General features: G+C 44.1%; 1 protein-coding gene across 7 annotated transcripts in view; it reads right to left on the bottom strand.

Annotated features, from left to right (window-relative positions):
• PIKFYVE (phosphoinositide kinase, FYVE-type zinc finger containing) overlaps positions 1-16,873 on the bottom strand; it is a 115,103-nt gene extending 98,230 nt beyond the window's left edge. For 4 of the 7 annotated variants that reach the window (XM_044431783.1, XM_044431784.1, XM_044431787.1 and 1 more), the window contains exons 1-2: positions 16,669-16,872; positions 4,512-4,693 (exon numbers count right to left, since the gene is read on the bottom strand). In XM_044431783.1, coding sequence (XP_044287718.1) covers positions 4,512-4,693; positions 16,669-16,700 — 214 coding nt within the window. In that variant the 5' untranslated portion in view covers positions 16,701-16,872. Of the gene's footprint in view, positions 1-4,511; positions 4,694-16,668 lie in introns of all 7 variants that reach the window. The other 3 variants (XR_006414887.1, XR_006414888.1, XM_044431786.1) reach the window with 2 other exon arrangements.
• Between the last annotated feature and the right edge of the window lie 1,082 nt (positions 16,874-17,955).

Raw genomic sequence — 17,955 nt, 5'->3', positions numbered from 1 at the left:
GGGGGGGGGGGGGGGGGGGGGGGGGGGGGGGGGGGGAACATTCTTGACTTGGTCTTGACCAATAGGGAGGAGCTGACAGATGAAGTACAGATTAGGGGAGCTCTGGATGCGAGTGATCACTCCATCCTTTGCTTTGAGATCAGGGAACTGGGGATGTGCAGCAAGTCGAGCACTAGAAGCTGGGACTTCAAGAGGGCCAACTTTGGCCAACTGAAGGCCAGGCTGGGGAAAGTCTCCTGGGATAGGTTACTGGAAGTTGGATAGCACTCAAAAGGGAGGTTTTGGAGGCACAAGCCTTGACGATACCTCTAGTTAGTAAGGCGGGGAGGCAGAGGAGAGTGCCACCATGGATGCGAAAGGAGGTGGTTAGAGGGATTAGACGAAAGAGGAACCTCCGTAGGAAATGGGTACTGGGCCAAATAGACAAAAGGGTATACCGGGAGGAGGAGGCCCGTTGCAGGAGGATTCTTTGCAAGGCTGAGGCCGATTATGAGCTGAGATTGCCAAGAATATCAAGAGCAACAGAAAGGGCTTCTTTCAGCATGCAAATAGGAAGAGGAAGGGGAGGCAAGTGGGGGGACCACTAAATAAGGAGGAAGGAGATCCAGTGACTGATATGAGGGAACAGGCACAGATGCTAAATGACTATTTTGCCTCTGTGTTCTCCCCAAAGCAGGATGCGGGATATCCACAAAGGAGATTAGATGAGGCTGGGGACTTAGGGGCACAGATTAGAGTCACCCCCCCTTGAAGTCAAGGGGCTCCTCAGGGCATTGGACATTACAAAGGTGCCAGGCCCTGAGGGGTTACAGCCAAGAGTACTTAGAGAGGTGGCAGGAGTTCTCTCACACCCGCTGACCTCCATTTTTGAGGCCTCTTGGAGAATGAGTGAAGTTCCAGAGGACTGGAGGGTAGCATCAGTGGTCCCAATTTTCAAAAAGGGTAGTAGAAGGGACATGGGGAATTACAGACCTGTTAGTCTTCCATCCATTGCAGGAAAAACAATGGAAAGGCTCATAATAGAGAGAGATCTAGTGATGCTACACAGGGAAGGGAGGCTGGCAGTCACACAAAATGGCTTCTGCAAAAACAGGTCCTGCCAGACAAACCTTGTGGAATTCTATGACAAGGTTTCAAGATGGCCAAATGGAGGGGATGCAGTGGATGTGGTATACCTGGATTTCAGCAAGGCCTTTGACAAAGTGCCCCATGATATCCTGGTGGAGAAACTGAGGAGTTTTGGGATACACCAAAGCACTGTCCGGTGGATTAGGGCATGGTTGACTGACCAAAAGCAGAAGTTAACCATTAGTGAGGAATCACTGGGATGGCAGCCAGTGACAAGCGGGATTCCCCAGGGCTCTGTCCTGGGGCCGATCCTGTTTAATCTTTTCATTAATGACAAGGAAGAAGGGGTGAACCGTCTGCTGATCAAATTTTCAGACGACACTAAAACTGGAGCAGTGGCCATAACTGAGGAGCAGGTACTCCAGATCCAAAAGGATCTGGACAGACTATGGAAGTGGGCAGGAGACAACAGGATGGTGTTCAATGTGGATAAGTGCAAGGTCTTGCACTTGTGCCATAGGAATGGGTGTCATAAGTACAGGTTAGGGGACAAGTGGCTGGAGAACAGCACTTGTGAAAGGGACCTCGGGGTGCTGGTTGACTGCAGGCTAAACATGAGTCAGCAGTGTGATGCAGTGGTCAAGAGGGCAAATGCCACCCTTGGTTGCATAGCCAGAAGTGTGGCTTCTAGATCAAGAGAGTAATTACTACCACTCTATACGATTCTGGTGCACCCTCAACTGGAGTATTGTGCTCAGTTTTGGGCCCCTCATTACAGGAAGGATATAGCCAGGTTAGAGTCAGTGCAGCGTAGGGCCACAAGGTTAGTGGCCGGTTTGCAAGGGATGGGGTTTGAGGCGAGACTGAGGGAGCTGGGTCTCTTCAGCCTGGAGGAGACTCAGAGGGGATACGTTGGCGACATACAGGTATGTGAGGGGATGTCACATGGAAATGGCTAGAGACCTGTTCTGCCCTGCAGAGGAAGGCATGACGCGCTCCAAAGGAGCCAAGCTCAGGGAACCAAGGTTCCATTTGGATGCCAGGAAGCACTTCCTGACAGTCAGGACCCCGAGGGTGTGGAATGGGCTTCCACGGGAGGTCGTTGAGGCCCCATCGGTGAGGGTGTTCAAAGATAGGCTGGACATGCCCATGGTGGGCATGTCTTGAGCGGAGCCGGCTGGTGTCGGAGGTCAGACTAGATGGCCCGGGAAGCCCGTTCTGACTCGCTCTGTTTCTATGTTTCTAGACCAATGGGCTGTCATTACATGTGAACAGAGTCAATAGCAGAATCACAGATATGCAGAGCAAGCTGGAGGATATGGCTACTATCCCTTATATCTCCTCAGAGACATCCCAGGTATGTAAGTAAGTGAAACAACATTGGTGACACTGAACTCTTAATCTTTCATAAACCTTAAAAGGTATGTGAGCTCAAAGGAAATTAAATCTTTGAGCATTTAAATGACAGGTCAGCTCCTTTCATACCCATGACCTGGATGAACAAAACTTTAGACACAGATCATAGCTATCTTTATTTTTAAGTAGTTAAATTATTAGTTACAAAGGCATCTGTGCAGAACCATGGTCATCTATTACCATCCCCAATAAAAAATAAGAGGGTATTCGATTAAGTCCATTCTGGTTGTACATTAGTAATTGTTAAACCACTGGCAGCTGAATCTTAGAACATTACACAATGTGCCTTCAACAACATGTGGCAACCAGTTGTTTTGGCTTACAGTGTACCTGTACAATATTCTTGACTTCTCAACTCTGAAGCAAGTCTTGAGCTGAGTTCAGTGGGACTGGGATTGCACCCTTAATGTTTTAAGATTTGCACAAGCATGCATTTATTTGCATATGGTGCAAGAGATTTATTGATTTCAAAGTTACTTCTCAAGCATTATACCCGTATATAGCAATGGTTACCACATTGCTCCAGAACAGAAACATTCCCTGAGTGCAGAGCTCCCACATTATGTCATAGTGGAAGCCTTAGAGCTAAAGAAAGAACTCTCTGGTGGCCCATTCTTTTGCATGCCCAGACAGAAACAAGTCTCTCTGAATTCAGTGGGCTTTTTTCCATATAACCGAGACTGAAAGCCTAAGATATCTGTTGCTAGCACTCATTTCAACAACTGCTACCAACAGTCATATCAGAGACTGGTTTGGGGTGGGCAGAAGGAGAACATACACATGTCCCCGTTGCATCAATGGAGACTGGTGGGTCAGCACTCTTGGGCCTCTCCTCTCATGTTAGTGCCCATTGGTGGGGCCCAATGGCAGGCCAGTTCTTCTCAGGATACTGTGGGCTTCCCAATGCCCCACTGCAGACATGCTGCAAATACAGAGAGCCTTGCTACTCCATTTTCTCCCTCCACTGGCTTGTGTCTCATACTTCCCTACAACAAAAAATGACCACCACAGTTTGAAAGCTTGCTGTTCAATACTGTGTATCATACTTCAGTCTAAAAGCACAAGTAGGCAACATGTGGCCAAGGAAACACTTTTTAAAAATTTATTTTTCATGATATTTTTAGCTTATTTAGCAAAGGTTCTTGAGAGGGCTGATGATATAGCACAAACCATTTAAATTACAATTCCAATAAAAGGCAGCAAATGAAAAGCAGAGCAAAACAGAGGAATACAAATACAGCAGTAACCCAGTCTGAGGTTCAATCCAATGCTTCTTTACACTGAAAAATTTCTGCAACTGCCAGCATTCCATGGTAACAGTGTTGGCTGGGGAATGTTAGTAGTGTCAGGCTTTTTTTCTTTTAAACATGCATAGGATAGTGCCCTTCAAGTTTTCAGAGCTCAAGTAGAATAGAGCTGCAACGTGGCTTTAAAAGCCTGGTGTCAAAATTATGTCAGAGAGGAGCTTCAAAGCTGGGGAGGGCATTCTAGAACCAGAAGTCTACCACCAAAATGGTCCTCTTGGTCACTGTCACCTGCTGCAGCTCACTTGGCAGGGCCACCCCCAGAAGGCATTCAGATGGTGATCAGGTAGGTACAAGCAGGACAATGTGATTGTTCAGTTCCCAAGCTTAAAGGGAAAAGAAACCCAGCACTTTAAATGTTACCCTGAAACTAACTGGGAGCCAGTGGAGAGGATGAAATCCTGGCACAGTATGTTCGTGGCTCCCAGCAAATACATTTTGAGCCCTATGTAGGAAAGCAGAGGGGAGAGGAATCCACTGGAAATTCTTTCTTTTTCCTGCCTCTTTCTGAAGCCCACCCCCAGTAACCTCAAGGAGAGGGACCCTGAAAGAGAATCCAAAGCTGGCATTTTTCCATCTCTGGTTTAGTGTCATATGTGAATGCAGCCAATACCAAGCACTGTTGATATGTTTACTGGTGTAGGTAGATTTCATCCACTTTTATCCAAAAGCCGAAGCTGACCCTCATAAAAAGATAAAATATGAAAGACAATTAGCACTTACCTTTACTGAAACGAAACAGATTTACAAAAGAGCTGTATGCAGATTTAAATGGAGGTTCATCTTGGTCAGGGGTCAAAGGTTTGAAGTGTGTAAGGTGAGAAGGACTGCCAGGAGAGCTGGGCAGATCATTCACAGAGTCCAGGGTTGGAGATACTTTGTCCTCTGTGGCCATTTCATGGATCCTAAGAAAGTTGAATGTGAACATGAATGTTTTATGTTCATTTGCTCCGACGCAACATAAACCACTTTCCAGATTTTAGTGTCTCCTCCAAGCCAACAAGACAAGACACAAAAGGCTGGAGTTCCTGGTCCTTTACCAGTCTGAGCCATTTGCAGCATGAATCCGAAAAGGCCTTTCTAAATTCCCATCAAAAGGAAACAAATAACACAGGGTTGCATGAAGACAGGATTACATGGTACAACACTGCTCTAATAGGATAACTGACAGTGCTTCAATTTACCATTCCACAAATACATATATGTAAAAAAAATCCCACAAGGGGAACCTACATCTGTCAGTGAAGTCAGAAGCTACCCCCTTCTTCCCACCACTCCCGCCTCCACTCCCTTGACTATTATTTTGTGTTCAAGTTTACAGGCAAGGCTGAAAGACAATATACATCTTGTTTCTCTTGCCACCTTTTATCCCAGGAACATAGTTGTGCTCCACCCTCACAAGAACGAGGTTAGGTAAGCTAGGGGAGTCAATAAGCCAGTTTGGATAATACATTTCTGGCTTACTAAGCCATAATTTCTGCAAGCCAGGAATGAGAGTCAGGACTGCACACTTCCCACTCCCCTCTTTGTATACCAGCTTTGGTCCTCCCAAAAGGTTACACTAGACCAGGACAGAAAGTAGATTGCCAAATGTTCGAAACTTTAATATCAAGCATTCTTGATCAGCAGCCATACTGGCAGAAACTTCTGGGAGCTGAAGTTCAAATCTACCTTCTGCCCATCCTTGGGTTACACTGGTCCCCAGTACTAATATCACTCTAAAGCTGAAACTGGTGCACAAGGTGGCGGAGGAAATGTGAGGAGGAACAAGTATCAGGGCTTGTTCATTCCTGAGTTCCTAAATAGTTTTGCAAGCCAGAATCATCATATATTAAAAGGATCCATTAGGCCAGTTTGCACATCACACCATTATTAACCCACAATTTAACTAATCTACAGTTTGCTAAAGCACATACTGTATGCAAGCCATTTCTTTTTATTGCAAGCAACCTCCAAACAGTGCATTCTGCAAATCTAGACCAATGGGTTCTTTAGTCCCTAAACAACTAGCTGTCCAGGTTTGCACATCATACTATTAACCTCTGACTGAGCTAATAAGAAGTTGTTGACATTAAACTGAAGTAGCTGATAGATGGTACACAAATAGATGCACAGATTCATGCAAATAAAGGGTTAAAAATGCTGTCAGGAAGGGTGCAAATCATGGGTTATTTAACCCACAATATGCTGTTACATGTGCTGGGGATATTTCAGCACTATTTTGCATATGCAACCTCTAATCAAAACCAGACACTGTAAGGCAATCACAGATTAGATGACCCACAGTTTACTTAACTCCTAATTATGGTTTAACTGTGTGAAGTTTTACCTAAAATGTTCAGGTTTGGCCTTCTCATAGCAACCTCCAATTTGACCAATCAGAAGTTGCATATGCAAAATGGCAGCAGAATGGACAGCTGTTCCATACAAACATGGTAAATACATTTCATAGCTAGACAGGTATTTCAACCTGGATTTCTCACATCTAAAACCTGGTGACCCTCCTAGTGGGTATGCTCTCACACGTCCCTATTTTGTGTAAGGCAAATTCAACTGATAAGCTGAAGAATGTCTTCAAGAGAAATTGTGGCATACATACAAAGCTTAAGTATGCATGACTCCATCTACTCTCATGACCATGCCTGCCTCCTGCTCAGATCTAAATGAAACAGTAGTGCTCTTGCAATTGGAGGGAGCAATATTTTGCTGGATTTACTGAAAAGCATTTTGATATGCTATCACTGTAAAACACCAGAGATTTTACTACTAAGTGCATATAATTGTTACTCACTCATGCCATTTTTACTAGAGATTTCATAGATGCTAAGACAGAAGAATAAAGTCAACAACATTCTCATGTCCCTTGATCAGTGTCATTAAAGCCAAGGTAGCAGTATTGACAGCAAGTTTTGGTACCTTACAGTTGCCCTAATAAAGCCTAGTCAATGAAACCTTACAAATAACTCTATAAATGTTAATGCAGGTTAATACTAGCCCACTTGTTATACATACTAATTAGGTGAGTTGTAGCCTTAAGAGATCCAAAACTTAGCAGCAGGGTCAACTATTCAATGTTTACAAAGACTTCCTCATCTAATTTCCTAAAAGCATTTCTTAATCACTATGTGCTGCTTAGAATCCTAGATTAACAAGGAAAAGGAAGAAACAGGCTGACATTTGGCTATGGGAAAACAAATGTGTCAACTGCTGAGTAGTTCGGGGAGGAGCATGAGGAAAAAAGTGTTTCACAATATGCATCCTTTTTCTGGAGATGGCTTCTGAATAGGTCTGCCCAGCATGGCAGTTCAATTCAAAGGCAGCAAAGCTTCCAAAAATGCTTCCTTTTTCCTGTCCGCAGGGAACAACTGATGATTCCAACTCCCTACCATTACCACTGTTACAAAGGAACATGTCTCGCATCAGCCATCAGAAAAGTCTCTAGTTCACCATCAGACTAGATTATGCTGAAAAATCAAGCCTTACACACTTTTTGATTATAGAAAAGTATTCAGCCACTCTCCTTCATGGATCACTGCCTTGTCGTGGCGACGGGGCTTGAGCAGCTCAATGAAGCTATGAGCTATGCCATGCAGGGCCACCCAAGACGGACAGGTCATAGCAGAGAGCTCTGACAAAAGGTGATCCACTGGAGAAGGAAATGGCAACCCACTCCAATATCTTTGCCATGAAAACCCCATGGACAGTACCAAAAGGCAAAAAGATATGACGCCGGAAGATGAGCCCCTCAGGTTGGAAGGTGTCCAATATGCTACTGGGGAAGAGCAGAGGGCTAGTACTAGTAGTGCCAGAAAGAATGAAGTGACTGGGTCAAAGCTGAAAGGACACTCAGTTGCCGATGTATCTGGTGGTGAAAGGAGAGTCCAATGCTGTAAAGATCTATACTCATAGGAACCTGGAATGTAAGATTCATGAATCAAGGCAAGCTGGATGTGGTCAAACAAGAGATGACAAGAATGAACATCGACATCTTAGGAATCACTGAACTAAAATGGACAGGAATGGGTGAATTTAATTCAGATGACCATCAGGTATACTACTGCGGGCAAGAATCCCTCAGAAGAAATGGAGTAGCCTTCATAGTCAATAAAAGAGTAGGAAAAGCAGTACTGGGATATAATTTCCAAAATGACAGAATGATCTCTGTTTGAATTCAAGGCAAACCATTCAACATCACAATAGTCCAAGTCTGTGCCCCAACCACTGGTGCTGAAGAGGCTGAAGCTGACCAGTTCTATGAGTGCCTAAATCACCTTCTAGAATTAACACCCAAAAATGATGTCCTTATCATCATGGGGGATTGAAATGCTAAAGTAGGAAGCCAAAAGATAACTGGAATAACAGGCAAGTTTGGCCTTGCAGTACAAAATGAAGCAGGGCACAGGCTGGTAGAATTTTGTCAAGAGAATACGATAGTCATAGCAAACACTCTTTTCCAACAACCCAAGAGACAACTCTACACATACACATCACCAGACGGTCAACACAGAAATCAGATTGACTATGTGCTCTGTAGCCAAAGATGGAGAAGCTCTATACATTCAGTAAAAACTAGACCAGGAGCTGGCTGTGGCTCAGATCATGAGCTTCTGGTTGCAAAATTTAGGCTTAAATTGAAGAAAGTAGGGAAAAGCACTAGGCCGCTCAGGTATGACCTAAATCATATCTCTGATGAATATACAGTAGAGGTGAGAAACAGATTTAAGGAATTAGATCTGACAGACAGAGTGCCTGCAGAACTATGGACGGAGGTTTGCAACATTGTACAAGAGGCAGCAACTAAAACCATCCCAAAGAAAAAGAAATGCAAGAAAGCAAAATGGCTGTCTGAGGAAGCTTTACAAATAGCTGAGGAAAGAAGGGAAGTGAAAGGCAAGGGAGAAAGAGAAAGGTACAAACAAATGAATGCAGAATTCCAGAGAATAGCTAGATAAGAATGCCTTCTTAAATGAACAGTGCAAGGAAATAGAAGAAAACAATAGAATAGGGAGGACCAGAGATCTCTTCAAGAACATTGGAGATATGAAGGGAACGTTTCATGCAAAGATGGGCATGATAAAGGACCAAAATGGCAGGGACCTAACAGAGGCAGAACTGATTAAGGAGAGGTGGCAAGATTACACAGAGGAACTATACAAGAGAGAGCTTAACGTTCCCGATAACCATGATGCGGTGGTCACTGACCTCGAGCCAGACATCCTGGAAAGTGAAGTCAAATGGGCCTTAAGAAGTCTGAGCAACAACAACGCCAGTGGAGGCGACAGTATTCCAGCTGAGCTATTCAAAATCCTAAAAGACGATGCAGTAAAAGTGCTACACTCAATATGCCAGCAAATTTGGAAAACTCAGCAGTGGCCACAGGATTGGAAAAGGTCAGTTTACATTCTGATCCCAAAGAAGCGCAATGCCAAAGAATGTTCAAACTACCGCACCATTGCACTCATCTCACATGCTAGCAAAGTGATGCTCAAAATCCTACAAGCTAGGCACCAGCAGTATGTGGACCGAGAACTACCAGAAACACAGGCAGGATTTCGAAGAGGGAGAGGAACTAGAGATCAAATTGCCAACATACGCTGGATCATGGAGAAAGCTAGGGAGTTCCAGAAAAACATCTACTTCTGCTTCATTGACTATGCTAAAGCCTTTGATTGTGTGGATCACAACAAATCGTGGCAAGTTCTGAAAGAGATGGGAGTACCAGACCATCTTATTTGTCTCTTGAGAAACCTGTATGCGGGTCAAGAAGCAACAGTGAGAACTGGACATGGAACCACTGATTGGTTCAGAATTGAGGAAGGAGTTCGGCAAGGCTGTATACTGTCGCCCTGCCTATTTAACTTATATGCAGAGCACATCATGAGAAAGGCGGGCCTAGATGAATCACCACTTGGAATTAAGATTGCTGGGAGGAATAGCAACAACCTCAGATATGCAGATGATACCACTCTAATGGCAGAAAGTGAAGAGGAACCAAAGAGCCTCTTGATGCGGGTGAAGGAGGAGAGTGCAAAAGTTGGCCTGAAACTCAACATTAAGAAAACTAAGATCATGGCATCCGGTCCTATCACTTCCCGGCAAATAGATGGGGAAGAAATGGAGGTAGTGACAGATTTTATTTTCCTGGGCTTCAAGGTCATCGCAGATGGGAACTGCAGCCAAGAAATTAAAAGACGCTTGCTCCTGGGGAGGAAAGCTATGGCAAATCTAGACAGCATATTAAAAAGCAGAGACATCACCCTGCAGACAAAAGTGCGTACAGTCAAGGCTTTGGTTTTCCCAGTTGCAATGTATGGCTGTGAAAGCTGGACCATAAGGAAGGCTGAGTGCCGAAGAATTGAGGCCTTTGAATTGTGGTGCTGGAGGAGACTCCTGCGAGTCCCTTGGACAGCAAGGCGATCAAACCGGTCAGTCCTAGAGGAGATCAACCCTGACTGCTCCTTGGAAGGTCAGATAGTGAAGATAAAACTCAAATACTTTGGCCACCTAATGAGAAGAAAGGACTCCCTGGAGAAGAGCCTAATGTTGGGCACAACAGATGGCAAAAGAAGAAGGGGACGGCAGAGGATGAGGTGGCTAGATGGAGTCACTGAGGCAGTTGGTGTGAGCTTAAGTGGACTCCGGGGGATGGTGGAGGACAGGAAGGCCTGGAGGAATGTCGTCCATGGGGTCGCGAGGGGTCGGACACGACTTCGCAACCAACAACAAATTCAGCCACTGAAATTTGTCCCAGCAACCCAACCCATGCAGAAAACAAATGTAGGTTTATCGTATTGTTAAATACAGGACTGCAAATAGAAGATAAGCTAGAAAGCATAAGACTAAAGCAATTTGTACCACATATTTTGTATTTTAAAAGGTGAAATAATTTATTTCACAGATGTTCATTCAACACATCAGCACAGATACTTTCTTTGCAGCTTTAACCAGAGATTCTATCAGTTTAGGTCACAAACATGTATGCTCCAAGTACTCTGCTTACACATGCTGGCTTGCCTCTCACAGTGAGTGGCTTACCTCAGACTCCTCGATTCAGGTAGCTGATAAGAGGTTCAGGATGAACAAAAATTACTTCATCATACAACATATAATAAACTTACAGAATTCATTGCAAGGCAGTGCAATAGTCACTAAAATGGATCGTCCCAGGAGTCACCTCCCATAAGTGATCAGTATCTGTTAGCCATAACAGCCAAGTACAGATTCTCTATGTACAGGGCAATCTTATTCTGAATACTAGATGCTGTCAGATAAACAGGGACAGCTGCTACTGCCAGACTCTTGCTTTTGAACTTCTCAGGGCAACTGTTTGGCTAGTGTCAGACACAGCGCACTAACCTAGATGGCCCTTTGGCCTAACCCCTGCTCTTCTCCTACATCCCTGCATTTCTGGACACAGCTTGTCCTAGTGTATTAACATATTCAGTGAGGGAAGAGCGCAACATATTAAAAAAGACAAAAGGATTTCCCCACTCTATTGCCCATCAATGCTTTTGAAGCAGGTGCTCTTAAGAAAATAGCTGTCCAAGAAATCCTTAAAGAATCACTACATACAGTACTGAAGTGGACACCAAAATAAAGTCTGGACACTATACCTTGGCTATCTGCTCATTGTCATGTCCACATCTGCCCGACCCTTTTGTATGACCCTAAAATATGGCAAATGAAGAAAATAATCAACAGATTAGAGCAGGACAAGGTAAAGTGGTGCCCTCCAGATTTTCTGCACTCCCATTATCTCTGACCACTGGCCATACTGAATAGAGTTTATGGAAGATAGAGTAAAAAACATCTGGAGGAACTCCTGATTGCTTACACTTGTGTTCCATGATTGCTGAATACTGCCCTGTAGTTCTTGGAGAAAACAAAAGAGATTAGCAAGTGGGCCCGATAACCCTAATATCATTAAACAAGTTACAGATACTGCCTGAGTTATGAACACCTGATGAATAACCTATACTTCCAAATGAACTGCCATAAAGCCTATTAATTTTGTATTGTAAGCTGCACAGAAGACCCAGATATGGGCTTTTGCAATGGCATAAAATCAAAATTATAAATGTTTTTAAAATTTCAGTTAAAGGCCTGCTGCAGGAAATCATATCACCATGGGAGGAATGAAAGAAATGAGGGAAGGCCTCCAAAGCATCGCCATAGAGAGAGAAAAAGTTTAAGGAGAGAGAGGCAGACCTCCAAATCAGGCCTTCCTGCCCCACCCATCCAGAGAAGGAAATCTCTTTGGCATTTCCTTGCTGCAAAGAGGATGCACTGATGATTTGGGGTGGGGGGGTAGAGATATTCACAATGTTCCCACTTTCATGGGGTGCTGTGCCCCAGCCCCTGCAAATGTGAAAGGTTGACTATATATGATTCAACTAACATACAAATTCAACTTAAAGATGAATTTCCATTTTCTCAGGAACAGAGCTCATTTGTAACCTTTGGACTTCCTGTATATTAGAAGAGATGATTAAATGCAATTTTGGATGGAAAAGGGATAGTTCTGAGGGAAAGGAAGCACAGAAGACGAAGAAAAGAGAAGGAGGATATATATAGAAATGAATAAATAATTATCATGTAGCCAAAGGTCCGGTGTAGGGGTACACTTTTTCCTTTTTAAGTTTTGTTGTTACCAGTGTATTTTTGTATTACAATATATTGTACTGTATTTTTAAGTCAGTTTTTTTTAAAGTATGGATCTACTTCCTCCCTGAATTCATGTATGAGACAACAGCAGCAAAGAGATAGAAAAACAGCCTCCTCTACCATTAAAATTTATGTGGATGGGGTTTCAGCAAATACCACTTAAAAAACAAACAAACAAACAGTTAACAAGGCTCCTTATTACACTGGTTTCATGCCTCCCTTTTTTCGAGTCATTTGAACTGAATCTCAGAGTAGCATAATTATGGTGCTCATTGCAGAAGGGAACTCTGAGGACTGGTTCCATTCCAGAAAGAAGCAGAAAGTTCACTTCCCAGGTTTTTATTAGGAAGCACTGAATCCAGTTGTGCCCGCAGGTGCAAAACAAAGAATGGTGGACCAGCAGCACTTCTACTGTCCTAGGTTTCCATTTAATCTTCTCATCTTAATTGTTTAATCATTCAAATATTACTCATTCAAAATACAATGCATAATATAATTGAGATTGTGAGGATGTTTTCAGGTAGGTTTCTCTTAACTAGACAGAATACTAAGGCAGCGGTGAAATGCTCTCCATATTGAGATTGAAAAGTGTGTGCTTTTGGAGAGAAGTAGGAAAGAGAAAATGATCCCATTTCTAGTTTTTACTTCAACATGAGTCAATTTAAGCCCACTTCAAAAATGGATTAACAGAAATATTAATGGAGACATTGACTCAAAATGCCTGCTGGATTTTTAATATGATATAATTTGTAGAAAATTATCCAAGTAGTCAAAATGGTATATTCATAAGTGGAAGTTGGAACACTGATGTTACTGGCCAAATATTTTAGCATTTCAGATGGGGTTCTAGATGGGGTTCTGGAACAAAGTGTAAGAAGATTTCATTTTAGGGATTTTTCTTCTTCACTGAAGTATGCTACTATGTTGCACAGAGATCGCTCACCCAGTCATAGTAATGTAGGGAGGTACACTATAGTATGCTTCCTAATTTATCTAGCCATTGCTTTGAGCTAAGTTTAACTACCAATATAAAGATATTTCTTGGGAAAACAACTAAAGGATAAAAATGTAGAAGGCTCAAACTTCAGGATCTTTGCCAGATAAAGTTTCTTATTCAAAAGGAAAAGAAAATTTTGAGCTCATGTTCCAAAGTGATCCCTCCCTCTTGCTTACATGAGCCCACGTAAGATTCCGAAGGGCAGGCAGAGCAGAGAAAGAGTCACTTTTACCACAATCCTAACAACTGTAAAGAAAAATCCAATGCATGTCTAGACAGAAAAAAGCTCCCAGCCCTTTCCCTGTCATTGGAAGTTAAACTGCTCCATCCAACACATATCTCATCCATGAAATAAAACTGTCAAATGTACAAATGTCATGAGCATTTAATGTTTGCCTAGAAAGCTCAAAGCAGTAATAGTAATAGTCATTTTTGTTCCAAATTAGCAAAGACCCACTAAATAAGACTGCTCTAGCACTGCACCTTAAAACCAGTTACTGTCTTTTAAATGTTTTAATAAATTAAATAATCCAAAACTGTGTCAATATGTTGACCTCTAGCACTGCAGTCAGATACTGCTTATCCCCAATTTTAAAGCACAAATTCCACACAAGAACACTGAATGCCACTCACTTGCTGTGTGATTTTCCTAATTTCCTTCACTGTGCACAGATTCCCATTTCATCCAAATCTAGCAAGGTGCATCGTGAAGAGTGGTTTCAAAGCACCCCAGAACCCTACAACAAGTCACGGGTTCAGATGACATGGGAAGTTATGTGCTATAAAAGCAATTAGGGAAACCATGCAGCATGCAACCAGCATACGGGGGTGGCAGAGGAGCAACTGTGGTTCCTTTTCCCTCATGACCATACACATCTGGTCAATAATGCCTTGAGAAGGTAATATGCTGAAGCCCAAAGTGGGCTTTGAAATTCATCTCCCAGTATTTGACTATTGGCCATATGAACAGGAATTTCTGCAAGCTGAAGCCCTAAGTAAATGGTGATCTACCTTCTACCTGCTCCTGGTGAAAGGGAACAGCAACAGGTGCAGCTTGTCACATAAACGGATCAACTCCCATGACTACCAAAAGTTCTTTCAATTAAGCATCTTCTAAAAGTACAGCATTCCTCTCCTTTGCACCTGCTCACTTCAACACAAGAGTGTTTTACAATCCTTGCCTTTTGCACTTTGACAACATAACAGCGATATGTATAGTTACAGAATATAAGAGGGGTCACATGTACAGTATATCACAGAAGTGAGTACACCACTCACATTATATATTTTATATTTTATTATATCTTTTCATGTGACAACCCTGAAGAAATGACACTTTGCTACAATGTAAAGTAGTGAGTATACAGCTTGTATAACAGTGTAAATTTGCTGTCCCCTCAAAATAACTCAACACACAGCCATTAATGTTTAATCCGCTGGCAACAAAAGTGAGTACACCCCTGAGCGAAACTGTCCAAACTGGGCCCAAAGTGTCTATCTTTTGTGTGGCCACCATTATTTTCCAGCACTGCCTTAACCCTCTTGGGCATGGAGTTCACCAGGGCTTCACAGGTTGCCACTGGAGTCCTCTTCCACTCCTCCATGACAACATCACGGAGCTGGTGGATGTTAGAGACCTTGCGCTCCTCCACCTTCTGTTTCAGGATGCCCCACAGATGCTCAATAGGGTTTAGGTCTGGAGACATGCTTGGCCAGTCCATCACCTTTACCTTCAGCTTCTTTAGCAAGGCAGTGGTCGTCTTGGAGGTGCGTTTGGGGTTGTTATCATGTTGGAATACTGCCCTACTGCCCAGTCTCCAAAGGGAGGGGATCATCCTCTGCTTCAATATGTCACAGTACATGTTGGCATTCATGGTTCCCTCAATGAACTGTAGCTTCCCAGTGCCGGCAGCACTCATGCAGCCCCAGACCATGACACTCCCACCACCATGTTTGACTGTAGGCAAGACACACTTGTCTTTGTACTCCTCACCTGGTTGTCGCCACACACGCTGGACACCATCTGAACTAAGTTTATCTTGGTCTCATCAGACCACAGGACATGGTTCCACTAATCCATGTCCTTAGTCTGCTTGTCTTCAGCAAACTGTTTGCGGACTTTCTTGTGCATCATCTTTAGAAAAGGTTTTCTTTTGGGACGACAGCCCTGCAGACCAATTTGATGCAGTGTGTGGCGTATGGTCTGAGCACTGACAGGCTGACCCACCACCCCTTCAACCTCTGCAGCAATGCTGGCAGCACTCATACATCTATTTCCCAAAGCCAGCCTCTGGATATGACGCTGAGCATGTGCACTCAACTTCTTTGGTCAACCATGGTGAGACCTGTTCCAAGTGGAACCTGTCCTGTTAGACCGCTGTATGGTCTTGGCCACTGTGCTGCAGCTCAATTTCAGGGTCTTGGCAATCTTCTTATAGCCTAGGCCATCTTTAGGTAGTGCAACAATTCTTTTTTTCAGATCCTCAGAGAGTTCTTTGCCATGAGGTGCCATGTTGAACTTCCAGTGACCAGTATGAGAGAGTGAGAGTGATAACACCAAATTTAACACACCTGCTCTCCATTCACACCTGAGACCTTGTAACACTAACGAGTCACATGACACCAGGGAGGGAAAATGGCTAATAATGCCCCATTTGGACAGTTTCACTTAGGCGTGTACTCACTTTTGTTGCCAGTGGTTTAGACATTAATGGCTAATTGAGTTATTTTGAGCTATTTTGAGGGGACAGCAAATTTACACTGTTATACAAGCTGTATACTCACTACTTTACATTGTATCAAAGTGTCATTTCTTCAGGGTTGCCACATGAAAAAATATAATAAAATATTTACAAAATGTGAGGGGTGTACTCACTTCTGTGACTGAGAATTAAAGCACTCGAGTGCCGAACCACCCCAAATCTCCAAAGCTGACACCCAAGCCACACCCAGTAGTACACCAGGTAAACAAAACAAGGGAATATAAGCCAGTTAAATATTTTTTTTCAAGCACTGTAGACAATTATAACCCAATGGACTGTAGTCTACAGCTCAACGGTGTACGTATAAGTTTTGCCCCACTGAGCTCAGTGGGATTTAGAAGGGGACATCAATCTGCAAATTTAGAATTATTGCCTAAAACATTTCCCAGCTTCATCCCCATACCAGATGACCCGAGGTGGGTTTGCCAAGAAGGAAAATTAGCATTCATGTGCTTACCCGCCCGACACGATCCCCCGTCCCGGCTGCATCCCAGACCCAGAGAGACCCGCCCCCTCTTGCCCTACCTGCTCCGCGGCAGGCTACGATTCCCCCTCCTGGCGAGAGCAAGATGCGGGGAGGAGGGGCGGGCGGCTGAAGCCTGGATGACCGGCAAAAGAAGCCCCTGACTCGGCTTGGGCGCGCTTCCTTCGCCACCGCCTCTTCCTGTGGCTGCTCGGGGCAGGCAACCGGTAGAGGGAGGAGCCGCGCGCCTCTGGTCCTCCACAGGCAACGCAGGCGACGCCGGAGAAGCGGAGCGCGAGGACCGGAGGCTGCAGGCGCACGCAGGCATCTCCCAACGAGCGCCGCGATCATCCACCCCGGCTTTCACTTCCGCCCCAGGCGGTCGCGTTCTTCACGGTGAATCACGCATTGCTACGGCAGTGCGCACGGACAGACAGGAGCCCAGGTCTGACTGAGGGGTAAACGTGGGTCTGCTGTTTACCTGCGAGGGCGAAGATGCGTGAATGTTCCTCCGTACGATGAGCAGCTACGTCGTGGAGAAGGCTAAGCTGGAGTCCTTCACTCTGACATCTGGCCGTAGACATGGAAGGATATCCTACTATTTGCGCACACTCCTGCCCATCCTGGTGTGAGCTGCCACTCGCAGCTTAAAGTGGTACAATTCAGACACAAGTTTAACTTCCCGATGAGAACAAGCTCCCAAAGAAAGGGAAGCACACCTGGCGATCCGGACTGAATATCAATCAAATTAATACAAACTTGAGTACCTTAAAATGTGTTGCTGCTTTATAGATATGGTAAGCAAAATTGCCACCTTATGCTTGCATGTATTCTGGCAAATTAAGTCTCTGTGTCCCAGAACATATGCACAGTTCCGTCAATGAAGGTAATACTTGCTTGTTTGTAATGAAACTGTACAGGTGTACTGTAGTATCCAGTGCCTTGTAGCACCTCAGCATACGAGCCTACAGTGGCATCAACAGCACAAGTATCACATGAAGGAGGATCCTACTAAGCATTGAGAAACAGCCTTCAAAAAGCCCATGGGTTGCTGGATTATTTGAAGGTTCTTTCCCCCTCCAACTAGCCATACTGCCCAAGGTTCAGATCACACAATAAGCTGCTTGCAGGCAAGTTATTAAGCAACTGAAGCCCAGCACATGCTGTAGCTTGTTTAACCCTTGGTGATTGTAAGCCGCCCCGAGGCTTCGGCAAGGGGCGGCATAGAAATGTAATAATAATAATAATTGTGTGGACCAGGTCAACTGAAGGAAGAATGCG

Source organism: Varanus komodoensis, unplaced genomic scaffold, assembly GCF_004798865.1.
Source record: "Varanus komodoensis strain SLA01 unplaced genomic scaffold, ASM479886v1 scaffold23, whole genome shotgun sequence".
Lineage (NCBI taxonomy): Eukaryota > Metazoa > Chordata > Lepidosauria > Squamata > Varanidae > Varanus > Varanus komodoensis.
The sequence above is the reverse complement of the archived record's forward strand: the minus strand, read 5'-3'. Positions and strand labels throughout refer to the sequence as shown.